The sequence below is a fragment of the Amphiura filiformis genome, chromosome 13 (genome assembly GCF_039555335.1).
Source record: "Amphiura filiformis chromosome 13, Afil_fr2py, whole genome shotgun sequence".
NCBI classification, from domain to species: domain Eukaryota; kingdom Metazoa; phylum Echinodermata; class Ophiuroidea; order Amphilepidida; family Amphiuridae; genus Amphiura; species Amphiura filiformis.
In genome coordinates, this window is record NC_092640.1 from 16403325 (window position 1) to 16429139 (window position 25815).

Here is a 25815-nt window from a genome sequence, read left to right on the forward strand (position 1 = left end):
GAGTATCTCATTCCTTATGTTCCATCTAGAGAGAATTTGAGATCTGGTGACGACAAGTTACGTCTTGCCATACCACGCACAAAACGAACACTTGGGGACAAAGCCTTCACGGCAGCTGCACCGCGCCTTTGGAACTCTCTGCCCATTAACATCCGCCAACTTTCTTCCATCCATAGATTCAAGAAATCGCTCTTTTTCCAACATGTTAATTTTCTACTTGCCTCTTGATAGTGAGCTTGTCACCTGTTTATATATGTTTTTTGCATGTGTATATATTTAATTGTTGCTTAACAGTGTATGCAATGTTTTTAGTATGTGTAATGTAAGTTGTAATTTAAGATGTAATTTTTAAAGTCTCTTTGTACAGCGCCTTGATCTCATTGATAAGGCGCTTCATAAATGCTGCTTAATAATAATAATAATAATAATATAATTTCAGCAAGGCATCGGCCTGTGATCTGTGCTGCTGGCATAAGCATACACGTGCGTATGACTGCGAGTACAACCATCATCTGACTATAGTACACCATTGTGTGACCGGTTGTTATTTACTTAACTACATGTATAGTCGGACCATGGTAAAGAAAAAGATGGTCTGATGACGCAATTATGTACATCTGTCCGGGGCTTATTGGTAGCTGGCGTTAAACCGTTTGTCGACTGATAGTCAAAATAGATTTTCACATAAAATGACTCACCTGCTGCACACTCGCATGCTTGACCTTGTTCATCACAGATAGTGTCTAACACAGGACTATTACCATCTGGACGATAGAACTTGATACATTTCCTCTCTGTTACAAAAAATAATAAATTGAAATATTTAAAACACCAACTTTCTAAAGCATTTCCACAGTAAATTACTGTTTGTCATATTCAATATCCTCATATACACCATTTTCAACCTTGAGTGGCAGTGACATGCAGTGCGCATTTCAATGGGCGGAGCTGCAAATCGCTGCAAAGATGCACACGCGAAACAGTTGCCCTAACGCGTTGACGTTACAGCCAAATCAGGGAGACAAATGGTATAGTCCACTAGTTGCACATTATCTTCAAGTTTGATTTTAGGTTGTTTGTATGCTTGTAACATCATACTCAAACAAACATATGTATACAGGGCCGTGCTAGATATATTTTTCTTAAAGTGTGCATTTTCCTTGATTTCCCTCAAATCCATTGGAGGCCCATCTCTCCCCTCCATCTTTCTCTTCCTCTCCCACTCCCCTTATCTTCTCCTCTCTCTCCGCCCTCTCTTCTAATTCCCTCTTTCTCAGCCTCTCTCCCCACCCTGTATTCCCCTCTGCCTGCCTCTCAAATACATAGCAATCATGGCTGTACATTGCCAGCTTCAAAGGCGTGTGTGTGTGTGAGGGGGGCGTGTTGGGTGTGTGTTGTGTCTACTGCTCTTACCAGGTAGATAGTAGTCATACACTTTCACTGCTACTGGTTGTACATTACCAACTTCAAAGTCTTGTTGAGCTTCAAAAGTCACACAGAGTGGTTGCACACCATCACCACTAGGAATCTAAAATCAGATGGTGAAATAATGTTATGTTATTGCTGGTGTCTAATATGCATATAACAAGTCAATTACTAATGAAGTTTCATTTTATAACAATGGAAGGACACATGTGCACATTATCGTCCTCTTATAAAAATTTTAACAGCTGCAATCTGGATTTTGTATTGGTACGATGGCATACTGTGCAAAATTTGCAAAGGAAGCAAAATTGCAATTTTTCCCAACTACCAAACTACTGACTACTGAGACGAATGCCTGTGTGATGTGCACATGCGCGGATTTAGAGGGGGGCACAGCCGGCTTTTGGCGGATCAAAAAAAAAAAAAAAAGAAGAAAAGAAAGAGAAGGGAAGGAGGGAAAGAAAAGAGGAAAAGAAAAGAAAGGGGAAAAAGGAAAGAAAAAAAAACGGAACAACGAGAAAGAAAGAAAATCTTGGCCTATAGCCTAATAAATCTGTAGTGAGTATCATACACCGGGTGGCACTCTCCAGGCGCTGGATTCAGGGGGGCGGCAACCCTTCCTCCCCGAAAAAAAAAAAAAAAAAAGAGGAAAAGAGAGAAGAGAAGAGAAAGAGGAAAAGAGAAGAGAAAAGGAGAAGGGGAAAGTTAAATTGCACATAATTAGTAGGTATATATGCCAAAAGTAAACCGCACAGTAGCTCACAGTCTGGTCTATCAGAAGTAGGCCCTATAATAATTAACATTAGTATAGGCCTGATTCTTTTAGGCAGTGCTTGTTGAGTACTGCTGGCCCGTCGATGATGCAGGGCCCGTCACATTTTGTCACCAAAGTCAGTATTAATACGGACTCCATGCTGACTTCGATCCATGCATGCTTTAAATTGCGAATCTCCGAGTCTTAGGCCTATTAAGCTACTTGCAGTTCGCCATTATGCACTATGTGCGGGAGAGCCTCGAACTGGCAGCATACATGAATGGGAATTGAACTAGTCATAACGTTCTGTGTAAGGTTACATAATTCTTCCTTTCATGTATGCTGCCAGTTCGAGGCTCTCCCGCATATAGTGCATAATGGCGGAACTGCAAGTAGCTTAATAAAGTGTCAGTGTAACATTTTGCAAATTGAGTTCGGACCCTGTTTTGATTTAAAAAGCAAATATACTCTCGTATAGTGTAAAACTGATGCACCAAATGGCTTCAATTGGACCTTCATTTTGTAAAATTTCCAAATTTCGGAGGGGGAACATCAGACACCCCCTGTCTATATAAACAACTGCCCGTTTTCGCTTCTGTATTTCACACCCAGCACTCTAAATTTATACAATAACAGTGAAAAACGGTGGCTTCAATTGGCCTGTCATTTCGCAAATTTTATATTTTCGTTTTTTCAAACTCAAATTTTACACCATAATAGTGCCAAAATGGTCCACCAAATGGCTTTAATTAGGTCTTTATTCTGCAAAAGTTTCTCATTTCTCTCCCCTCAGACACCCCCCCCCCCCGTGTCGCACAACGTTATGGGTACATATAAAGCAATAATTTATACAAAAGAGGTCAAAAACTGTCCACGAATGGCTTCAATTGGGCCGTCTTTTGGCAAGTTTTAGGCTTTTTCAAACTAAAATTTTACCCAATAATAGTGACAAAATGGTCCACCAAATGGCTTCAATTGGGTCTTCATTTTCCAAAAGTTTCTTACTTATGAGGGGGCACATCCCCCTCAGACACCCCCTGCGTCGCACAAGCGCTCCGGGATGGCCGCTTCGCGCCCATTTCTTACATTTTATAATTTTCAGGTGTGCCCCCCCTTTCTCAAAATCCTGGATCCGCCCCTGGATGTGCATGCCAAAATGGGCTAATCCATTTGACGTCTACACTCCCCCTGTGGTATAATTAGGCGAATATGCATTTCAAATGGAATTAGCACATTAACAAACTCTATTTGAAACTCATGATGGTGTATGCAATTCAAAAGGAGCTGCCTAATGTATTCATTCCATTTGAAATTCACATGCCCCCTGTGGAAGATATTTCCCAAATCTTCCACAGGGAGTGTGAATTTTAAAAGGAATAGCCCATTGGAATGTGCACCATTCAGAATCAAAGGGTGTAAGGCATTTCTAATTCTCTGCAACAATTTTGTCATCTAAATTATTTATAAATGATGAGAGAATAGCAATGGAGTTAAGTTTTACTTACATTATCAGCATAGAAGATGACAGAACGATCTGATACTTCATAAAACTGGATAAGCGGTGCGTCTTCTGTCACCTGGTATATAAAACAGCAATAAAAATCAATGAGTTTGTGATACGATCAAGCTAAATGAGTCTGATGTTGATCAAAACCAAAATTCATTTTTCAATTTTATCACATGAGCCATTCTCAAAGCTTTTTTTTGCGGGGACCCCATCATAATCAGTGGTGGCCCCATGGGGGGGGCAAATCCCCGGTCAGAACTCTTGCCCCCTGTTGCCCCCAGTAAAAACCTAAAATGATGAAAATTTCTACTTTTTGAGGCAATTTTGTGCAAAATTTGTTGATTTTGCCCCCCTGAAATTAACTTTGCCCCCTCAATGTCCCCCCACCATTTTAGTGTTGCACACAACAATGAAATACAAAAGAAGTTGAATCTTAATTGTGAGATTTTCGTAAAAAAAATTCCAGAACTGGGACTGATGGTTTGTACTTGATCGGGACTTGATCAACAGGTGAACCTTGCGTATATAGCCCGGGGGCATTCATATGCATAGAAGGTATGGGTATGGTCAAGATTCCCTTTGTCAGGCTTTCTGGCAGTTCCGAAGATTCACATTTGGGAATCATGCTCCAGTTCTTTAGTAAACTCCAAAAATTCAGCTCTTTTGCTCAAATTTGGAAAAACTTGGAATTTCTAAGTTTCACAGCCTAAAATTTGGCTCAAAACAATTCAATTTCGTTTTCTCCTCACTCACCTTTTTCAAAGACTTAGCAATTGGTGTGAACCCTGATAGGAGACCTACATCAATGATAGCCATGTTGGTATTGCCTGTACCTGTGTATCTAAAAACAAGAACAACAAAAAATGATGACATACATTGTATACTTTGTTGTTGACGTAGGTGTGTATGTCGATGGTCAAAGCTTTGAATCACACATCTAATCCCGTGCACAGTGCGTATCCACACATGCAATTGCATAAAAGTACTGAAGACACTACAAAACTTGCTGTTAAATGAAGTTTCCCAACCTGGGGTCTATTTTGCAAAGCCTTATGATCAATGATTGATTTATCATACGTTACACATAAACCCTATTAAATCAATCGTAACCTTGACCCCAAACTTAATGAAATGGGGCCCTGGATAAATTTACAACATACACACATATATGACAACTTACTTTGCACATACTTGGAGCTTCAGTTTCTTCTTAGGTTTCTCATCGACCGGTGCTCCTGGCTTAGCAGGATCAGCTTTCATGTCAGTAGGAGTGATGGTTACTTCAAATGGACACTGATTATCATTGCCACTGGCTTTATAATAGTGTAGGTTTACCTACAAAATATTATAATGAAAATAAAAAAATTAATTGCTTTCTATATCAGCGACATCACCGCAAATCCAGATATTGACCAATTAAAAGAATAACAATAGGACTTTTTGTTTTACTATCCTCTATCGTATGATAGAGGATAGGTAGGTCCAATATAATGAATAGTGGTAAAACATTAGACCTACCTATCCTCTATCATGTGATAGAGGATCTAGGTAGGTCCAATATAATGAATAGTGGTAAAACATTGGACCTACCCAGCAAACACAAAAACGTTTTTAAAATGTTTTAAATAAGTTATATTTTGGCTTTTGGTTTAGGTAAAAACGTTTTAATAACATTAAAATGTCGGGTTATATAAAGGTCATGATAACGTTTTTAAACGGTTTGTATGAAAACACACTACAAAAATATTTTTAGATGTTTTCAAAAAATGTTATTGTAAACTATTTTTACAAACATTTTTGCCAAATATTGTGTCAATACTTAAATAACATTATGTTAAAATGTTTGAACCCAGCAAACACAGAAATGTTCTTAAAATGTTTTTTCAAAACCTTTTAATAACATTTAAATGTCGGGTTATATAAAGGTTATGAAAATGTTTTTAAAACGTTATTGAAAATATTTTGGGCAAACATTTTTCATAAAATATTTTTTCAACCCCAAAATAACATTCTGTTTAGAATGTTTTGTATCAAGTTTTCAAGAATGTTTTTGGAATGTTATTAAAACGTTTTATACCCTTTATATAACCCGACATTTAAACGTTTTCTGTAAAACATTTTTGTTTGCTGAGCAGTAGATTATCAAAAATGTTTTTAAGGTTATGAAAACGTTTTATACTCTTAATATACCCTTTATATAACCCGACATTTAAATGTTTTCTGACAACCTTTTATAACCTTTTGCGAATGATGTCGAAAACGTTTTGTGTTTGCTGGGTACCTACCCTCTATTATATGAATAGCCAATTCAATTTCCCAAGTTTGATTATCAAACACCACTCGATTTTCCCAAGTTCCCTATTCAGATGATGCAGTGACTCAAGATTCAAATTAAAACCAGACTCAATTAAATAAAATGCTAGAAATGCATCAACTTGTTACAACTGTGTTACCCATTGTTATTCCTTGTAATTTGGTAAACTTGAAAAATGGCTTCATTATTTTACCATTAATTACCTTTGAATGTAAATCTTTCAGTGATCTATTTTCTTTAGATTTATCAGACTGGGGTGCGTTGGTCAATCCTTAGTTATTAAATTTGGCAAATCGGGCGTCAATTTGAACCATTCTGATGTGACAAATTTCAAAAGTCTTCACTAATGTTTAAAAGACGTGGTCATATGCGATGTGATTAAGCAAAATCAGTCGGAAGTCGGAAATATTGATTTTGAGATATAGCCAAACAAAGGAAATATTTCCTTTTGTTTCCTCCTCTTTTGGAAAACTCTTTAATTGCTCATATCTTTTGAACTGGTTGTTCAATTTCAATGGGATTTTCTGCAAAATGTAGCTTTGCAAATGCTATTTACAATCCTATAAGAAACTGAAAATTGAATATGACCGACTTCAGATTGAATATCCTTGATCACACCACATATATGCATACTGGCAGGTGCCTGCACTGAGCTTGAATAATGAGGAATCAACCATTTAGCAGCCAGCAAATTTCAAATGATTTTTTTAAAATAAACTTCAACCATAAGGATCAATGCTGATAGATGTCACTACATATGGGGATCAAATTTTCACCAACATACACTCTAGCTGTGTTCAAGTTGTCAGACATACGCCTGGCGGAACTTGGTCGGCAAAAGTCGCTAGTAGCGATAGGTGCTGCTAGGAGTAGTGGCAGCGTGAACGATGGTCAGCGTAAATTCCGCCAGGCGTCAGTCCAACGAAAGTCAGGAGTAACAAGCTAAGTGAAATCTCCACCAGGCGTAAGTCCGGGGCGTAAGTTGCAATGTGAACGCTGCTACGCCTGACACCCAGTGTTATAGTTTGACCTTTTTATGGTTGGAAGCTAAGAAATTACATTTGGCATGGTTGAAAACGGTCACAGACACACCGAAAGTGATAGCCAATGTTTACGCCAACCAGAAGTTAATGCTTGCTTGGTGGAACTGGTCGGCATAGTGCTAGGAGTAGGCTAGGTGTGGACACACAGTAGGGAAAATATGTTAGCGTAAGTTTACGCAGGGTGTAACTCAACGCTTCTGTCATTGTAATGATTACTGTATACTTACAGACAGTGTAGCAATACCAATGCCATGGGTTTCAAATACGAGATCGCCTTCAACTGGTGCCTGAATAAAATAATAGAAACATTATTAGTGTGTGAACAGGACTGAATAGTATTTACATCATAGGCCTATAAAGTGACTTGTAACTTATTTATTTTCTTCTTTAATCTAGGACAAGCAATCACTGTTCTTCCTGCAGGCCAGGATAAAAAACAGGACAGGATTAAAATACCATAAAAGGCATGAACTTATTACCATATACACATACTAGCTACAAAAAATATATAATATTACCATATATACAAAATGGTGCATAAAAGAGAAAGAAAAATGTTTAAAATTACCCAATATATTTAAGAAAAGGCATAATCGCAAATACCGTAAAGCCCCACCCAATGTTGCACATAGGCTCCCTTGTCCTGATATAGAATTCATATAGAGCTCCCCCCCATCCCAACAAGAATTAAGGGTCCGTGCTCTCAACTGCTGGTGGGGACTCCACAGGAAGGCACTCACAGGTCTGTGCCCAAAATCCAGATTGGTCTGGTTGGCCGGAATTGTACATCAGCAGGTGAAGAAGTAATATCAGTAAATTTCCCAAATGACCATGTTCATGTTATCTGACAATAAACGTACCTGGGTGGCCTGTAAGACCAAAGCATTCTCAGGTAAAACTTGCCATGCTGGCTGGAATTGGGCATCAACAGAGGAAGTAATGTCACAAGTCAGATCAATATCTCCTGTGTGAGCTCGCTGGGCATATTCAGATAACGCCTGTAAAGCTACCATTGTATCCTGTAACGAAATATCAAATAATAAATAACCACAGAATATGAAAACATAGATTAAAAGAAAATTAAAAAAATACTGAAATAGAAACCAAAATGTGTTCATTCTGTAAAGGCTGTAAATTGACTCTATTTAGCATCTAAAAGACTCATGACCGTAAAGCTAAACAATTCTACTAATAGTTTTTAACTTTAATGATTCGTTTAGTCTAGAAAATACAAACCTCTCTTCAAAATCTAAAAGTTACTGCAAAATCGTAATTACTTATCTATCATAGTCGAAGTATAGATTTTCTGAAGGGAAATTTAATGAGGAATCTAAATATGGACTTATTTTTTCTGTATGGGTTAGGGGCAAAATGTTTCAGGTTAAAATATGTTGAATTGTCAAAAATTCTAACATACTTTGGGACATGCCTGTGTTCCGAGATTACTAAACAGCTGTGATTTTGGTTTCTTCCAAACTCAGTAGGCTGCCCCTATCCTCTAATCAAATGAAAGTTGTTTACTTCCAGTTTATATTACTACAAGTTGGTAATAAGCAATTTTTTATCCGAATCTTTTTTATTCCACCCTGTACAACTTGAAGGTCACCCTGTATAATGAGTTGAAATGTATATATGTGAATTGCTTATGCCTTCAGCATTCCAAAAATGTATACTTTTGCTAGTGATAATTGTGGAGATAATCTAATTAGAACTTGATTGGTATAAAAATTCATAATATTTGTAATGTAACGCTAAGGGTGGCGAGTTCAGGACACACGGCCACATCCTTGCTACGAACAATTAGCTTTGCTCCAAAGCCAACCTATTTTCCATCCAATTGAAAGAAAAAATGAAAAAACCATGCCATATGCCCTCTGACACTATAGTAAAGACCCGTGGCGTCGGTCACTGGACTTTCATGCGGTTGGTGTGTGGGGTAGACCAATATCTCAGGTAGACAGTGATCTATAAGTGGTCCTAATTTACTTGTTGGTGACTTGCCTATAGTGAAGCTTGCCGAAGCTCTGTACAAATACATGTACTGCTGGGTGATGCATGGGAGTGGTATTAATTTTTTACAGAATGGATTGGCCTATAATATACATTTTCTTTACTAATACTAGTCACTTGCTTGGGTTTATTTTACTTGGGGATCTCTGGATCTTCTGAGGTACTGCGAGGGCTCTGATCAAGAGCTATGAACAATCAGCTATATTACAAAAAAATGATTATTATTGTGAAATTATTTTAATACCTAACTTGACAGGTACACAGTTTATCCTGTTAGGTATGCACCATTAGACTTCAAGGGGGTGTTAGGAAGTTTTTGAAAAAAAAACTCCCCCCCTACATGAACAAAACAAAAACTTCCCCCACTATCACTAAAAAAGAAACAAAACTTTCCCCACAAACACAAAAAAATCTTTCCCACCTAATTGTTTATAAATGCATGAAAAATTTAAACAAATAACTCCTGGGCAATATTTAGTGCAAAAAAAATCTTGTCTCAGCGGCAAAAAAACCCCAACGATTGCCAACGAAAAAAAAATTGCCCCGACCCCAACTTCCTAACCCCATCCCTAAAGTCTAATGGTGCGTCCCTTGCATACCTGTGTTGAGTACCAATTTCCAACTTGGTCTCTCTGTATCATAAGCCATTGTACTATGGGGAAACTATAAGAAATCTCCCCAAGGGTGATCTGAGCTAGCAGGGTATAGGCAGTTGTCTCAACAGTCAGGGCTCCACTTCCTTGTGTTCCAAAGTACTTGGTTCCTAGAGCTGCAAAAGTGACAAAAATAAAGATTTGCCAAAGCTAACATTAGTTTTATTTACTAGTCTCCAAAGTATTAAATGGAAGCACAGTAGCCTGTGCAGTCAAGTTAGCTCAATCGATAAGGCGTTCGACTATGGTGCGAGAGGTTGCGGGTTCGAACCCTGGCAGTACCTAGTACGCTCTCGTGGAAAAATTGAGTTAGCTTGAAATTCCCCTGGAAAGGAACTCGCTGCTAATTTGTCTCGTTGTAACCCGTACAAAACTCGGGGAGCTGATCCTGGTTGCGAAGGTTATTTGTGGAATCATACTGCAGTTACTGTCCGTTTTCCTATACACAATACACAGTGCTCTTTCCCATTGACGCGTGACCTTTACAAATAGCCCTACGTTAACAGTATGGGGATATGACTAGTTAACGTCGCTGTGTGAAAAATAACCGCCAATATTAAAAGTACTCTTCTAAAGTTCTAGAAAATATAGTTTTTTAACATGTCCTAAATTTTTAGCTAATCTAGATGTTTGGAAATATTCGTACTTTGGTGTTTTAGTTAATGTTATAGGTAATAGTACATTGCCTAGTTAACGTCGCTGTGTGAAAAATAACCGGCCAATATTAAAAGTACGCTTCTAAAATTCTAGACAATATAGTTTTGTAACATGTCCTAAATTTTTAGCTAATTTAGGTGTTTGGAGAGGGTCGTACTTTTGTGTTTTAGGAAGGACATGTAAGCGACAGATAACACCAAAAATATGAAGAAATTATTTCCAAACCGTGTTAAGTCAAAAATCATTATGTTGCTCATTTTCAAGAATGCTGGTTTACAAAAAGCACGCCATTGTCTGATTTCGTGAACAAAGCCACACATAACATTGTTTCCTTTCGTTTCCTTTATAATCGGTTACCCAACTGAAGCTATGAATACCAGCTTTATTGCGATATCGCACATGAAAACAGTCACTTGTGCACAACCAGAGAAGATCCGATTTAATCAGTTGAGCTGTTTCAATGAGTGTTATCTTGGTTTAATAGCTTTTAATGGGGTTAAGTCCTGCAAAGGTCGAGATGAATTCTACTGTAGACATGACTGCATCATGTGTCTAGGGTGTGCGCTCTTGAAGCAGCAAAGTCCCTGAAATGCTGTTAAATGATTTGTGGAATGATGTGGGCCGTAGTGGTCAGCGACAACCTGTCAAGTGTGCTGAGGCTTGTGGATCAACGTCTAGGCATTGTGCCTGTGCGTAGCGCACTATAAATCACTGCGCTTTCTTTCTTTCTTTTTAGCCTAATGGTTAGGGCTCAAGTTTCATAATCGAAAGGTTGTTGGTTCAAGCCCCACCACGGCCAGTGTGTTGCGTTCTTGTGCAAGACGGCTTAATTCCCAATTGCTTCACTCCACCCAGGTGTAAAATGGGGAGCTGCTGGGGGTAATCACAATCTAAGTCGGCTGAGACATAGCCCCAGAATTTTTTTTCTGTCTTATAAAAGGGGGTGGTTAATTCTGGCTTCATTGGCCTTTCGATCATTTCCCTCCATAATTGTTTCGTTTAATCTTTTCTTGTAATAATGTATCCAATAAGTATTTGTCTGTTTGTTTGATTGTGGAAAATAAAGTTGAAGTTGAAGTTGAGAGTACTACCTAGCTGCGCATCAGTTGCTGACTTGTTGAAGCGGAAATGATTCTGATATATCCTAATGGCAGCGGAATAATTGTTGAACTGTGCTGGTACTTAAGTGTAGTGCATGTTAAATCATAGGCATTTTTATTTTATTTATTTTAAGGTGTGTTTTTTTTCAAGCCCCATAAATGTAAATGACGAGTACAATATACATTGAAAATTTGATATGATGCATGATTTGAAACAAACAATCCAAATTTCTTTAAAACCATATTTTGCTGTTTTTTAAATTTACCATGTGTCAGCGCAACACATTCGTATCTTTTGGCTCCCTGCTGGTCAGTTGGAATATAATTTTCTAGTTTTTACATATAAAACATATTTTTATCAGGAATGTCACATTTTAGCCAGCACCATAAGGGCACTAAAATTTGAGCATTTACTAAATCCATTTATAACTTTCTAATTTGGCCAATGGCCCCTAAATCAGGTTACGGGTTATATGCTGCATGATTTTGGGAGGAGGAAACCAAATTTGTGACTCCAGAACAAGTTTAGCCAAGCATGTCACAAATGGCCACCAGACCACAATTGACTTGCGCTTATACCTCACGGCAGAATTGCCCAAACCGTATGCACAATATCGGTGAACCATCTCTGGCTCCCATTTAAAGCCATTTAGATTACTTACCAGCATTATCATGAGCATGTGTTTTGAGTTGTGTATTGAAATCATTAGCTCTAGCACTATTAACCAGGGCCAATGCATACGTCACTATCGCCAATGAGTGTGGATCTTGGCCAATCTCAGCTAATTTGCCTTCTAAGAACATAGTGGCTTTGCTCACAGTTTCTGTTGTATCCTGAGAAGTAAGAAATAATAAAGAGAAGTAATTCACGGGAGGATCTGAACTTGAACACAGAAAGACTGAAGCACTACTACTTCAGATTCCAGAAACTGTAAAGAATGTCCATATATTGTACATAACAAATTAACTTTGCACATCAAGTTTCTGCCAAAAAGGGCTATCCTTAGAAAAATATTGAGAGAAAAGCAATTCCCACACATGCTCAGTGTTGGAGGTAAAAGAATTAAATAAAATCATGCTGAAGCATACCATGGATGTGAACATACATATATTTTTTCTCTTATTTAAAAAAATGAAACTAATCACAGATGCAATGACCTCATTTGATCCTCACCAAACCAAAAAAAACATTTATAAAGTTCTAAGAACATTTTTGTGTTTCTAGGTCCCTAGATGACCTTTAACCTCAAATATCTTCACGGATTGGATGGCCCTACCCATTATATTACAATCACCAGATGTTTGGCTGGCATAAGTATGTTAGAAGCACAGATATGACCATTAAAATTTTGGAGAGTTAACATTTTTGTCACACACATCCACCCCACCCCCACCCACACATAGAACGGATTGTTAAGTGGTCTTCCCAGCTATGCTGGTGGCCCATAAAACTTTAGCCAAATATTGTTCCCATTATTGTACCATTATAGCAGAAAAAGGGGTATTCTTGGCAAATATATCGCTAGAAAAGGGATATTTTCAACTGAAAATGTGGAATGAGATGTAAGGAGGGGTCATTTTAAAGTTTGGCAAAGAGCTTGTCATAACTGCTCGCTCTTTTCTTCCATAAAAATTACTTATAAACTCCTGTAGTAAATACTAAACTCAACCAATAAAGTATCGAAACGATTATAGATGGTCAGATATATCGGGAACTGAAATATATAGCAAAAACTTATTTAATGTATATAAAGCGCAACTTTCTCCTGCACATTTTGATACCTCTTTTGTTGCTCTACGATATCATTTAGTCGAGTTATGGGCGCCTGAGTGGCTTCAAGTCAGATTTTAAAAGTTGCACTTAGCTCCTATTCAAGCCAAATCGTTGTACTGTAACCAATAAATGACCATTGCTTTTGTCCGCCAAATTCAAATGAGTGTGTGTGATGGTGGGCACACCAAGTATTGAGATGTCAGCAGAAAGAGTTCATGAGATAAGTCAGAGATAAGTAAAGGGTAGCAAGTATTGAAGTTGGAAGTCGAAGGAGTAAAATAAAGTAAAGTTCATGGTTAAGTAAACAGAGCACATCTTTGTCTTGATTTTGTGTGTGTGTGTATGTACACGACGAACGCATTTGGCTTGAATAGGAGCTAAGTGCAACTTTCAAAATCTGACTTAAGCTACTCAAGCGCCCATAACTCGACCAAATGATATCGCAGAGCAACAAAAGAGGTATCAAAATGCGCAGGAGAAAGCTGCGCTTTATATACATTAAATAAGTTTTGCTATATATTTCATTTCCGATATATCTGACCATCTATAATCGTTTGATACTTTATTGGTTGAGTTTATAATGCCTACTGTACACACTAAATATCAGAACTGCAAATTTGAAATTCTGTGAAAATATTTGTTGACCCATAGGCTTTAATTTTAAATGTATAGCTGTTTGAAACTGAACAAAAGACACCACAACCTGTTCAGAACAGCTTTACCATTTGTGAGCTTTTTTTAGCATGTGTAGGCTTGTTCCAAAATGTAATATATCTGCATTTTGACGAACTTTAGGATGTTTTTGGTTAAGTATATCAATGAAAAGATCTAAATTATCATCATATTTATTTTATTATTTATTTATTAAAAATAAAAGCATATTACACTTACCAAAGTTGCACAGTCGCATTCAGAAAGAGTTATGAGGACAAAAGCTGTCAATGTGATCGGTTCATCCACTCCACCCTGTTGATGGAGACAATAGATAAATAAACACATGCTGAACATACATATTTTTTTCCTTGTTTTTGGGTGAGTAAAGGCAACATTACATTAATGATGTATTCTCATCTCTCCCATAACAATAATAATATCTTTAGATATCATTTTAGATGAAAATTCCACTCTTTTCGTATTTTGAAAAACAATGGTCACAGGCCAAAGTGTTGTATCTTTTTCTTGGTGTTTGGGACATAATACTCCCATGTATTAACTGGTTGTAGAGGGTTTGCCACTCCTCATGCACAACAAGTCTTACCCGGAGGGCGAGCGATCACATGTGCAATGCCAGAACCTAGGATCACAGGAAGTGGGAAGAGACCACCACCATGACCACAACCATAACGTTTCTAGTACATTTTGATTTAGACTTATTATTAAATGTTCAACCTACGATGCAAAACAAGTCACTGAGGTACATGAACATGATTGTAATGATTTATAGCTGTACCACACAACAATTATATAGAACATGAGTGAAATGTTTTGTATCTATGCTACATCTTCAAGTAGTGGCGGTGCTACAGGGGTGTAAAGGGGGGAAAATGCCCCCCAGACAGAAGCTCTGCCCCCAATTGCCCCGAAAAAATTGAAAAGAGGGGTGAAAGCCACTTTTTAGCCAAAATTAGGTGAAAATGTCCCCCAGTCAGAGGTTCTGTCCCATTTTGCCCCCCCCCCCACCCTCCCGAAAAAATTTCTGGTGCTGCCACTGTCTTCAAGGTTTGTTGATCCCATTGTGACGAGATAGACAGTCTGATCTGGGGGTCTGATTCTATCAAGCATATAATACCTCAACAATCACTGTTATATTCCATTGATTTATTATAGAATATATTGTATAATCTACTTATAATTTGATGTGCTTTTATATATATATAAGCATTACAACAGGGGGGACTGAAAATTTTCGCTAGTTAATACAATTTATCACTACTGACTCATGCCCCAACTAGCTACTGTGATAATCTCATGGTTCATTATCATAATATTTAAGGGTATATTTTTGTCGTCTATTTCTACCAGATGAAAATATCAGGTTTTTCTGTATCAAGTTATTGAATATGTGTATATCCATATCAAAAAGGTGCATTTGTCGGCTGCTACATGTGTCTCATTTTACATAATAACTGGGAATAAATACCAGACTCATTTCAAGTTGAGGTCACTTCAAATCATCCCCAAGTCACATGGCTTATTAATACAGAGAGCATTCCATATAAACCATGTCACTTGGGGATGATTTGAAGCGAGCTCCACTTGAAATGAGTCTGGTATTTATTCCTAGCTATTATGTGAAATGAGGCACATGTAGCAGCCGACAAGTGAATCGTTTTGATATGGATGTACACATATAGGAACTCATACATTTTCAAGAATTTGTATGTGTTTGACTTTTCACTTTACATTTGAAGGAGTACGGAGTAGCGTTTTTATACAAATCTACTAACAACATGTCTGACCAAAGTGCACATATGTATTTGAGCTAGAACAACTGTGTCGGACTCAAGATCTGCATTTCATATTCAGACCAGTGGCACAGAAAAATCATTCTGAAAATGTTTGTCGGTACATTTGGATCTAAAATGTGTTAAAAAAATATACAGGGATGTGGTTGTTTTTTAGTATTCCGGCAAGAGATTTTTACAATTTTAAAGGCTCGGTTCTGTATTTTAATACGCATGGTATAATACAGAATACGGACTAAGAATTGTGCTGACGAGAATCTAGGTGATTGCCTATTTCGTTTATTCGTTATTTTAGACCTATTTTAGAGGTTCCACAACAAGCTGAGTAACTGACGTATTTGCAATGGAACACACATGAAGGCATATAGGCCTACTTTTGAAGCATTTAAGAATCCATTCCGAGAGCTCGAATTTTGAATGGATTAGGCATGCCGAGGCACATAGTACACTGGCTACGAAGCACTGGTGACAAGATCGCAGCGATATTAAAACCGTAAGTCTAGGCCTATATCCAATGGCCAGTGCTGGGAATTTGGGCTGAGGAATAACCAGGGGTTGTATCGGATGTCCGACCGGGGAGGTGAGGGTTTATGCAAGATTTATGCCCAGGAGGTCCCGGTCTTGGCCGGGTTTTAGCCTGGGAGTATAACATTTAAAACAAAAATCCCTGGCCCAAGTCCTGGCCATCCCCAGGTATGTACCCAGGGGCCAGGGTCGCAATTGGCAGGTACATTAGCATTGTAACACATCTACTGATCACTTGGTAGTCTTGGTATATGGCGGCGCCCACTGGTCATGTAGGCATTAAAGTAAGTGCCTTTTATTAAATAGCCTAAGATAGCTGTTTGTACAGTTTATTTAAAAACACATACTACTTACCATAAAATGTGTCGTATGGTAAGTTCTAGTAGTAAAACCAAATGATCCATCTGGTTTCTGTATGTTAGCCAACCAAGTCATGCCTTCACAAATCACTTTCTGATCAACATTTATGAACTCTTTGGCCTTGCAGAACACTCTCAGAACAAAAGATGTCAGCCTATGGGGTCAGATATAATAGTAAAAATATATCTTTGTGAGACACATAGCATTGCTGATCATGATGAAAGAAGGAAGAAAAATAAGAAGAAGGATAATGAGGAGGAAGAGGAGAAGGAGAAGAAGGAAGAAAGATGAGAAGTAAATGAAAAAGAGCTACAAAAGAATGAAGAAACAAAAAAGATGAAGAATGAAAAGACAATGCTGTTAATGATGATGATGAGTATGAATTTGATGATAATGGTGATAAATGGGTGATGATGATGGTGACATTGATATATGTTTTTTCTTGTAGTAATGAATATGTATGATAATGTGTTAGTCCATGTCCAAGTTGATATATGTTTGCAACTGTTTGTTATAAGGTGATGCCCTCGTGTGCACCTCCTACATTCTCTCTTCATATAAGAATGTGAATAAAGGTTTAAGTTATGAAAAAGACAATGATGACGATGCCGATGATGAAAATGAGGAAGATAATGACGATGATGATAATGACAAATAAGATAATGGTAGCAGATAAAGAGGAAGTCAATGTTAATGATGGAGAAAAATATAAAGATAAAGGCAGTGCTGATAATGAGGATATACAATGAAAATAATTGAAAATGATGATGATGCCTATAATTAATACTGCCCGGTGACAATGTCAATGATGAGAATGAGGAGGAGGAGGAAGCTAATGATACACAGTGACATCACCCCGAAATCGTCATGGCAGAAATCGCCATGATAGTAGGGCGAATCCACTAGTTCTTCAAAAGCCACGAGAGAATGGCCGAGGGATTCAGGCTATGTATAAGAAAATATGACATATAGCTGGCTACGCATAATAAAGTTAATGACTTCAGAAAAATCTAATTTTGGTCAGATTTCAATGTACAGGCTGGGTTTTCAATGTACAGACTGAAGCTTACCGTATACTTTCAACACAAACATTCAAGTGCAAGCCTTACAATAGGTTTTTATAGAAACCAAAAATAACGGGATATAATCATCATTTTCTACCCCGGTATTAAAAGATCTATTGTCTGAATATCAATAGCAGGTACACCACTCTACGCCATGCAAAACTTGGCTAGCCTAATCCCCAAGCCCACCTAAAAAGGACAAGCGCTTGCTTCAAATCATCTCGTTGCAAACCCGGGTGCAAACCATGTGGTCTAATCGTTCAGGAATTCTACAGAGACAGTGAGACACTGCTTATATTGCCCCCTCAATAGGGTTTTTATTCTGTTTGTTTGTTACTAACAATTAGGTAGTTATCATTGATTAGGAGCGAATTGGAAAGTTAACTCTATTTTGTAACTGGCTATTAGCGGTGTGATAGCAGATACATGTGATTTGTTAGTGCATATTTCTATTGGTTAGTTTCCCGCCTGAACAAAAATCATTATTTACCTGGTGTTGACACTGTGTGATAGATACAACAACAACACTATATATATCAATGAAGAAACTGATGACTTACCAAGAGTTTCCTGGAGTGTGACCAAAAGTTTTGAAAGCTCCGTCAGGATTACGGTAATGATTTACTTCACGAGAGTAACCTAGTGGAAAAAAGAACATGAAAGTAGTTTGAGTTGAATGTCAATAGCAGCCCAATGAGAGCCACGTACTTCCATAGTGATCAATATGCTTTTACAGCTACGATGACCTTTTTGATACTGGACTAGCTCCTCCATACAAGTAGCTATCATTCAATTTTAGTTTGATACTATGGTCTAATCTGCACATTATGTTACTGTATTTACATAAACCTGCACTTTACTCCAGGGAGGGAGGTACTCAGGACAAATGGCCATACGGGGACATGGGTAGCATTTTCAGCCTTTTGGTATAACAATGACACCCTTTTCTAGGTCAATTTTGGCATATGGATGGTCCTTTTTCAAATGTTCTCAAATTTTGTTGAAAATAGCCCAATTTTGCCTCAATCTAGCCAAAATTTTTCGAAATTGCACCATTTTGAGAAAATATGTAAAAACTAAGACAATTTGGGTAAAATTTGGCAAAAAAAATTGACTTTTGGTATATCGATGGGTTCAAATTTCTTGAAAAATTGGTATATTGATGGGTCCACTTTCAAATTATCAGCGGCACACCCCTACCAAAACCAAACTTGAGTACCCCCCAGCCCAATTGAGCAACTTAAAGCCCAAAAGTACCCCGAAAGTGGCATTTCTATGATGTAATGAGCAAGAAACTCATATCACATGTTGGTTCTTCCAGAGATAATGTGATTAGTTTTAATTCCTTTTCAAAGATTTTTTACTTTACTTGGAACCTGACTTGATGAACCATGTAATATAAAATCTTACCAGCTTCAATATTTGTTATCGCTTTCTTCTCAATGTCAGGTGTGTCTTCACCGATGACTTTTAGGTATTTATAGATGTAGACATTAGGAGCTGTGTAGATCATAGTTTGTTCGCCACATCCACGAGGCATGTTAAGAAATGCACCACTGTTGAGGCCTTCTATAACTGCACTGGCCACAGGTCCAAGAAGACTACCTGTAAAGTCATGTAAAAGAAATATGGTAACAAGCAGTGCTCAAAATAAGCCAAAATGGTTATTGGGTCATTAGGACCTCCGGGTGGAAATATATAGACCTAGTTGCTCTACACTTGCTATGGCCGAAGTTGGCTAGAGATCCAAATATATAAGAGAACTTACCAATTAAGTTGACTTCACATTGAGCTGTGTTTGGTATAGCATCATCAGGCATTGACAACTTAACAGTATCAATCTGATTCTGGTTACCTTGATCATTCAAATCTGTAACAAAACACACAAACAGGAAATACAGTCACAATTCACCTTTTGCACGGATCCACCATCTTGCCACCAAAATGAGGTCCTTCCTCTAGCTGCAAACGCATGAGTAAAAAGTGCATTTTTGTTTCTCGCGCTTTTTAGCAACACGCCAGAAGGCTTTTGCAAAGCGTGCGCGGCAATTAAAGCATGCGTTTGAGAGTCCTAAGCACATGCAACAGCACTCTGCGGGTAGAATCTCGTTTTGAGATGACCATGCTGTCTTCAAATAGACCTTTTCAGCAGCTGATTCAAAGATGTCACATATGGTAAACATGCACCGGCATCAACTACTCAAAATATCGGACTTAGGCCAAAAAAAAAAGTTGTTTGTTTGTCCTTTGTTTTTCAATTTTTTTTAAAAATAAAAATAAGTAAAATTCAATTTTTTTTCAGATTTGGAGTATCTCTGGATCTAGCTAGAGCTAAATGCTAAGATCTTTCATGGTTGAAAATAAATAAAAGCCCCCAAAAACATTTTGTGTCTTCAATATGCAAAGTTATAACTTGTGTTCATGTCATAGTCTATTATTTTTAGTGACTTCAAAATACATTGGATTTGAAATCATTAAAAGACTATGACATGAACACAAATTATAACTTTAACTGCATATTAAAGAAACAAAATGTTGGTTTTTTTAAGTCACCCTGAATGATTGTAGCATTTAGCTCTAGCAAGGTCCAGGAATACGCCAAATCAACAACAACAAAATAATAATAAAAAAAAAATCTGCCCGCCCGCACGTCCTCTTTCAAAGCTGTGGAGGACAAACAAACAATTTTTTTTTTTGGCCTTATCCATCATCTAAGGATACAATACAATAGAAGATAGTAAAAACAACACTTCTCATCTTTTATTCTTTAGTAGATATGCCAACTTTGAAAAAACACAAAATCATATTTAAACACCTCAACAACCATATTTTTACAGGAAAATCATATTTTTTTAAAGTAAGTTCACAACTTATGGCCTAGTAGTACTTTTCAAATTATAATCACTGCTGATTCAGTAAGTTGGCAGTGGCAGATTTACACTTTTGTAAGAGAGATTGTGAAAATGATACATGGTAACATGCTTCACCAGCTGCTTCTGCAGACCTTTTTGGTCAGCTAATCAGACTGTAAAGCAGTGCTCAGGTTCTCATATTTTAATTGCAGCAGCAGGCGCAACAACAGCTAACAACCATATTTTGTGGGAAAAAAATACGCCTATAACATTTTGTCATATTTTCCAAAAAAAATATGGCAAAACCATACTAAAGACTGCACAAAAAGTAACGCAGCTGTTATAAATACGCCTATACTTCAGAACTAAATAATTGTTTTCACAATATTGCAATATAGCAAGAAGGATGATTTATTAACACGCATTTTGATACCTCATTCGTCCAATTTCGTGCGATATTAACAACACATCAGTGTTTTAAAAGAACAATACCCCAATTTAAAAGTTGCTGCTATTTGTATTGATTTGAAGTCAGTGCGAAAAGATGACAGTTTTACGTGCCACAATGCTTGCGTGATAACCATTGATTGCTGTAAACTGCAACTTTTAAACTCTGGTATTTTTCTTTAAAAGCACTACTGTGTTGCTAATATTGAACGACTTTGGACAAATTGGGTATCAAAATGCGCGTGAACAAATCTTCCTTATTTTTATGTTGAAATATTGTGAAAACAATTACTAGTTCTGAAGCTATAGGCATATTTATAAAGCTGCGTTACTTTTTGTGCAGACTTTAATTGGCATGTCTGCTTTAGCAAAGCATTTATACATCATTACATGTACATTATTCAGTCAAAATAAAGACAACACTCAAAACCTCTAGCACCCCACAAAATTAGTGCTGGACTACCCTGGACCAAATAAAGCACATTAGAAATGTACTTTATCTGTACTTTATGGGTACTTTAACTGTACTTTCTGGGTAATTAGTACATATAAACTGTACTTTAAATGTGCTTATTTTTCATATCCTGGAAAAACTGTGTACTTTAAAGGTACTTTAAATGTGCTTTATGTGACTTTAATTATACTTTATGAATATTTTGATAAATATGGGACATTTTTTGTGCTTTAACTATACTTTATTTGGACTTAGTTTTTTCCCAGTGTCAGTGAGTATGCTTTAATTGTGCTTATTTTGGACTTAACCAAATTTTGAACATCAGTGTGTACTTTAAATATACTTTATCAGTACTTTATGTATACTTTACCTGGATTGGTTTTCCCCGGTGGCATTGTCAGCAATGTAAGAGTACTTAAAATGTGCTTTTCAGTGTACTTTAAATGTACTTTATTGTGGACATCATGGATATATGATGTTTACATGTACAAGTCACATGACTACATTCTTCTAGATTTGAAAAATACCAACGGCCATCTTGTGCTAAGGTTGTATAATGCAATGGATGTTTAAAACTGTTCATATTTATATAAAATGAGGGACTTAATGGACTTACAAATACAGGCTTGATTACAGGAGATAGTTACTGGTAATGTATGCTTGCATGTGAACATAATTGTGTTACCAATACTTTGATAAGCTCCATAAATGTGGTAAGCTTATAATTATCAGTAAGCTTATAATTATAAGCTTACTGTATGCTTCAGTATGCTTTAAATGTACTTTTCTAGTCATTGTGCTTTATTTGTACTTTAAAGGTACTTTATCGTCGTTCCAAATGTTGCACATTGGAATGTTGTTTAAAAAGCATATTTAAAGCACAGTGCTTTAAATATGCTTGTTTGGTATAAAGTACAATTAAAGTACAGTACTTTAAATGTGCTTTTTTCAGTATGCTTTAAATGTACTTTTCTGGTCATTGTGCTTTATTTGTACTTTAAAGATACTTTATCGTCGTTCCAAATGTCGCACATTGGAATGTTGTTTAGAAAGCATATTTAAAGTACAGTGCTTTAAATATGCTTGTTTGGTATAAAGTACAATTAAAGTACAGTACTTTAAATGTGCTTTTTCAGTATGCTTTAAATGTACTTTTCTGGTCATTGTGCTTTATTTGTACTTTAAAGATACTTTATAAATCGCTCCAAATGTCGCACATTGGAATGTTGTTTAGAAAGCATATTTAAAGTACAGTGCTTTAAATATGCTTGTTTGGTATAAAGTACAATTAAAGTACAGTACTTTAAATGTGCATTTTTCAGTATGCTTTAAATGTACTTTTCTGGTCATGTGCTTTATTTGTACTTTAAAGGTACTTTATCGTCGTTCCAAATGTCGCACATTGGAATGTTGTTTAGAAAGCATATTTAAAGTACAGTGCTTTAAATATGCTTGTTTGGTATAAAGTACAATTAAAGTACAGTACTTTAAATGTGCATTTTCTCTTTGTTTTAAATTTTCTTTTTTCTGGTCATGTGCTTTATTTGTACTTTTAAAGGTACTTTATCGTCGTTCCAAATGTCGCACATTGGAATGTTGTTTAGAAAGCATATTTAAAGTACAGTGCTTTAAATATGCTTGTTTGGTATAAAGTACAGTTAAAGTACAGTACTTTAAATGTGCATTTTTCAGTATGCTTTAAATGTACTTTTCTGGTCATGTGCTTTATTTGTACTTTAAAGGTACTTTATCGTCGTTCCAAATGTCGCACATTGGAATGTTGTTTAGAAAGCATATTTAAAGTACAGTGCTTTAAATATGCTTGTTTTGGTCCAGGGTAGGGAGTAGCTTATGCAATCCCCTTATTGTACAAGGAATCAGTAGCCACTCATTGCAGATTCAAATGTTAACTTTGATGTTCAGAGAAGTCAAGTTTTCTCAACACTATACACACTTGCTTGCAGACATGCTTTTATATTGTCAGAAGTTTTGTGTGTGCTGTCACTTTCATGTCTCGTTTCATGTCTCCCAAATTATTTGGCATACCCTCTAGTGGGAATTCCAATTGAATGAATGCAGCTTTCAATAGCATGACGAATATTTGCGTACACTCCGCGATATACGCCAGCGTGTTCGACTGTGCGTGAGTAATGAGGAAGTGAATCTAACCATGCCAACGCACTTGTGATTGGTTAGCATTGTATCCAAGGTCGTGAGTTCGCGTTGTAGTTTGAAATACGCGATATAATGATCGCGGTTGGATCGAGTACAGCTATTGAAAGCTGCGTTCATTCAATTGGAATTCCCACTATAGGCATAAATACTGATAGTCCCTGACAACCAGCATCATGATGATTACTCACGCATATGTTCCAGGTTATTCAGCAGTCCATGATCAACCACTTCATTGTTTTCATTTTGAGGAATTTGTTGCCCGAATCCTGCTGGGTCAAGTACGATGGACAAAGGCTGGACTTGACGGGTACCTTCAGGCTGATTTGGAATAAGTAATTAAAAGTTATATATTACAAAAGTGCTACAAATAACAAGAGTATTATTAAAGCTGGGATTCTTATTTTGGACTTGGTGGGGTGTGTAGCTAAGATTCTGAAAACTGACTCCAAAAATGTAAACAATTTGATGATAAAGAGGCCTAAATGTAATAACGATCTGGACTAGAATTATTTTGATGATGTGTGAGATTTTACTCATTTGACAGCTTTATGCGTGAGATGTACTACCTAGGCGTGAGATTATATTACCTAGGTGTGAGACCGTGAGAAAGTGACCCAATGCGTGAGACTCACACCCAATGTGTGAGAGTTGACAGCCTTGTTGCCCACAGACCCTTTATTTATCATTGGAACTGTCACCCAAAAGTCTATTATCTTTTCATCTTGAATGGCAACTTGCATTCAGCCGGGGAGGGGACTCAACTTTTGAAGTGATGGTATGTACCTGTCAATAGGCCCCCTGTTTTGAAGTCGAATATACTCAATGACCCCACAAAATAATGCAGAAACTTTCAAATTCTGTTATTTCAGCAAATTTGTATCGGAAATTTGGAACCAGAAATAGAATTTTGCTCCATTTTTTTCAAAATTTTCAACGCGATGACCCATTTTTTAACATTTTATACCCAATGACCCCCTTTTTTCACTTTATCATATCCAATGACTCACTTTTTCATTTGTTTGTACTCAATGACCCCCTTTTTTTAAAACAATGTTTTGTACCAATAGGTGCCTACTTCGGAACGCTGGTAGGGACATACCCGTCACTTCTAAAGTTGAGTACCCCCACCTGGGCATTCAGCGCTGATTTTATTCAGTACTTGTTTTTAACTCTCTCCACGCGGGTGTCGACTGCAGATGACAAATTTAAATTTAAATTTAAATAAAAATGTCAAAAATTTCAGAATTGTAATTTTTCATTACCATATTTGGAATCAGCATGAAAAATGCATTAAAATGAGTACAAACAAGCCTAGTATTGGTTCAGTGGTTCTTTAGATAGCTCTTGATATTTTGAGAAAATATCTCAAAACTTGGACTTTTTATGTTGAAGCCTATGGCTAGCACGCAGAGCATTAAATAACAATCATCATACTGAAGCCAATCAGAAATAGCAATTCTATACTCTAACTGTAAACGGTTAACTGTCCAAAGACCCTGATTTTTGTAAAAATTAATCTTCTCACCAAATGACCCCATAATTTAGGTCTAAAAGCTCACCTAAAGCCATTTTTCGCATTTTGGTCTTACTGAATGCCCCTTATTTTGAAAGTCTTAGCCTATACACTTGTATTGGTTTTGTATTGAAGTGCCGCCATAGGGTGGCTTAAACAAACCACAAAATTTGTTAACATATGATATCACACTCACCACAACATGCAGCGTCTTGCTCACGGCGTCATTACCATATGTTGAGATCATGTAAATAGTGACAATGTAATCTTGGATATCAAGCGGGATCACAATGAATGAGAAGGACTTGGCTTGCCCTGCTGCAATAACGCCCTCTTTTATTATGAATTCACCAGGTCTCGCATTGGAGCACAGTCCAGCAACACCTACCATCTTAAGAGTAACCTAAAACAGAGATGAAAAATCAAAAAATTAAAAATTTCCACTTTACAATACAGACTTTATATGTGACATAATCAAGGGGAATGAGTCGCATGTCGACCCTGTTCGAAAATGAGTTATAGGCCTACATATGTTTCTAAAGAGGACATTTAGAGCTTTCAAAAACTGAAAATCCCATGTTGATACAACTTTTCTTTGTGAAGTTACGTCACTTGATCAATCGCTGAAAACAATATAAAACAAAAGAATTTTAACACTTTCTTTATCAATATTAGCGACATCCGACTCATTTCACTTGATCGTGTCAAATATTTATTATGTGA

General features: G+C 36.9%; 1 protein-coding gene across 1 annotated transcript in view; it reads right to left on the reverse strand.

Annotated features, from left to right (window-relative positions):
- Window positions 1-25815, reverse strand: part of LOC140168051 (complement C3-like) — a 45044-nt gene that overhangs the window by 13548 nt on the left and 5681 nt on the right. Inside the window, exons 4-19 of the mRNA XM_072191356.1 lie at window positions 25289-25495; window positions 23768-23897; window positions 19420-19521; window positions 19062-19256; window positions 18212-18290; window positions 16582-16741; window positions 14129-14203; window positions 12126-12297; window positions 9653-9822; window positions 7904-8062; window positions 7271-7330; window positions 4867-5021; window positions 4440-4527; window positions 3685-3756; window positions 1414-1528; window positions 699-794 (exon numbers count right to left, since the gene is read on the reverse strand). Of these exons, the coding sequence (XP_072047457.1) occupies window positions 699-794; window positions 1414-1528; window positions 3685-3756; window positions 4440-4527; window positions 4867-5021; window positions 7271-7330; window positions 7904-8062; window positions 9653-9822; window positions 12126-12297; window positions 14129-14203; window positions 16582-16741; window positions 18212-18290; window positions 19062-19256; window positions 19420-19521; window positions 23768-23897; window positions 25289-25495 (2035 nt within the window). The remainder of the gene's footprint in view (window positions 1-698; window positions 795-1413; window positions 1529-3684; window positions 3757-4439; window positions 4528-4866; window positions 5022-7270; window positions 7331-7903; window positions 8063-9652; window positions 9823-12125; window positions 12298-14128; window positions 14204-16581; window positions 16742-18211; window positions 18291-19061; window positions 19257-19419; window positions 19522-23767; window positions 23898-25288; window positions 25496-25815) is intronic.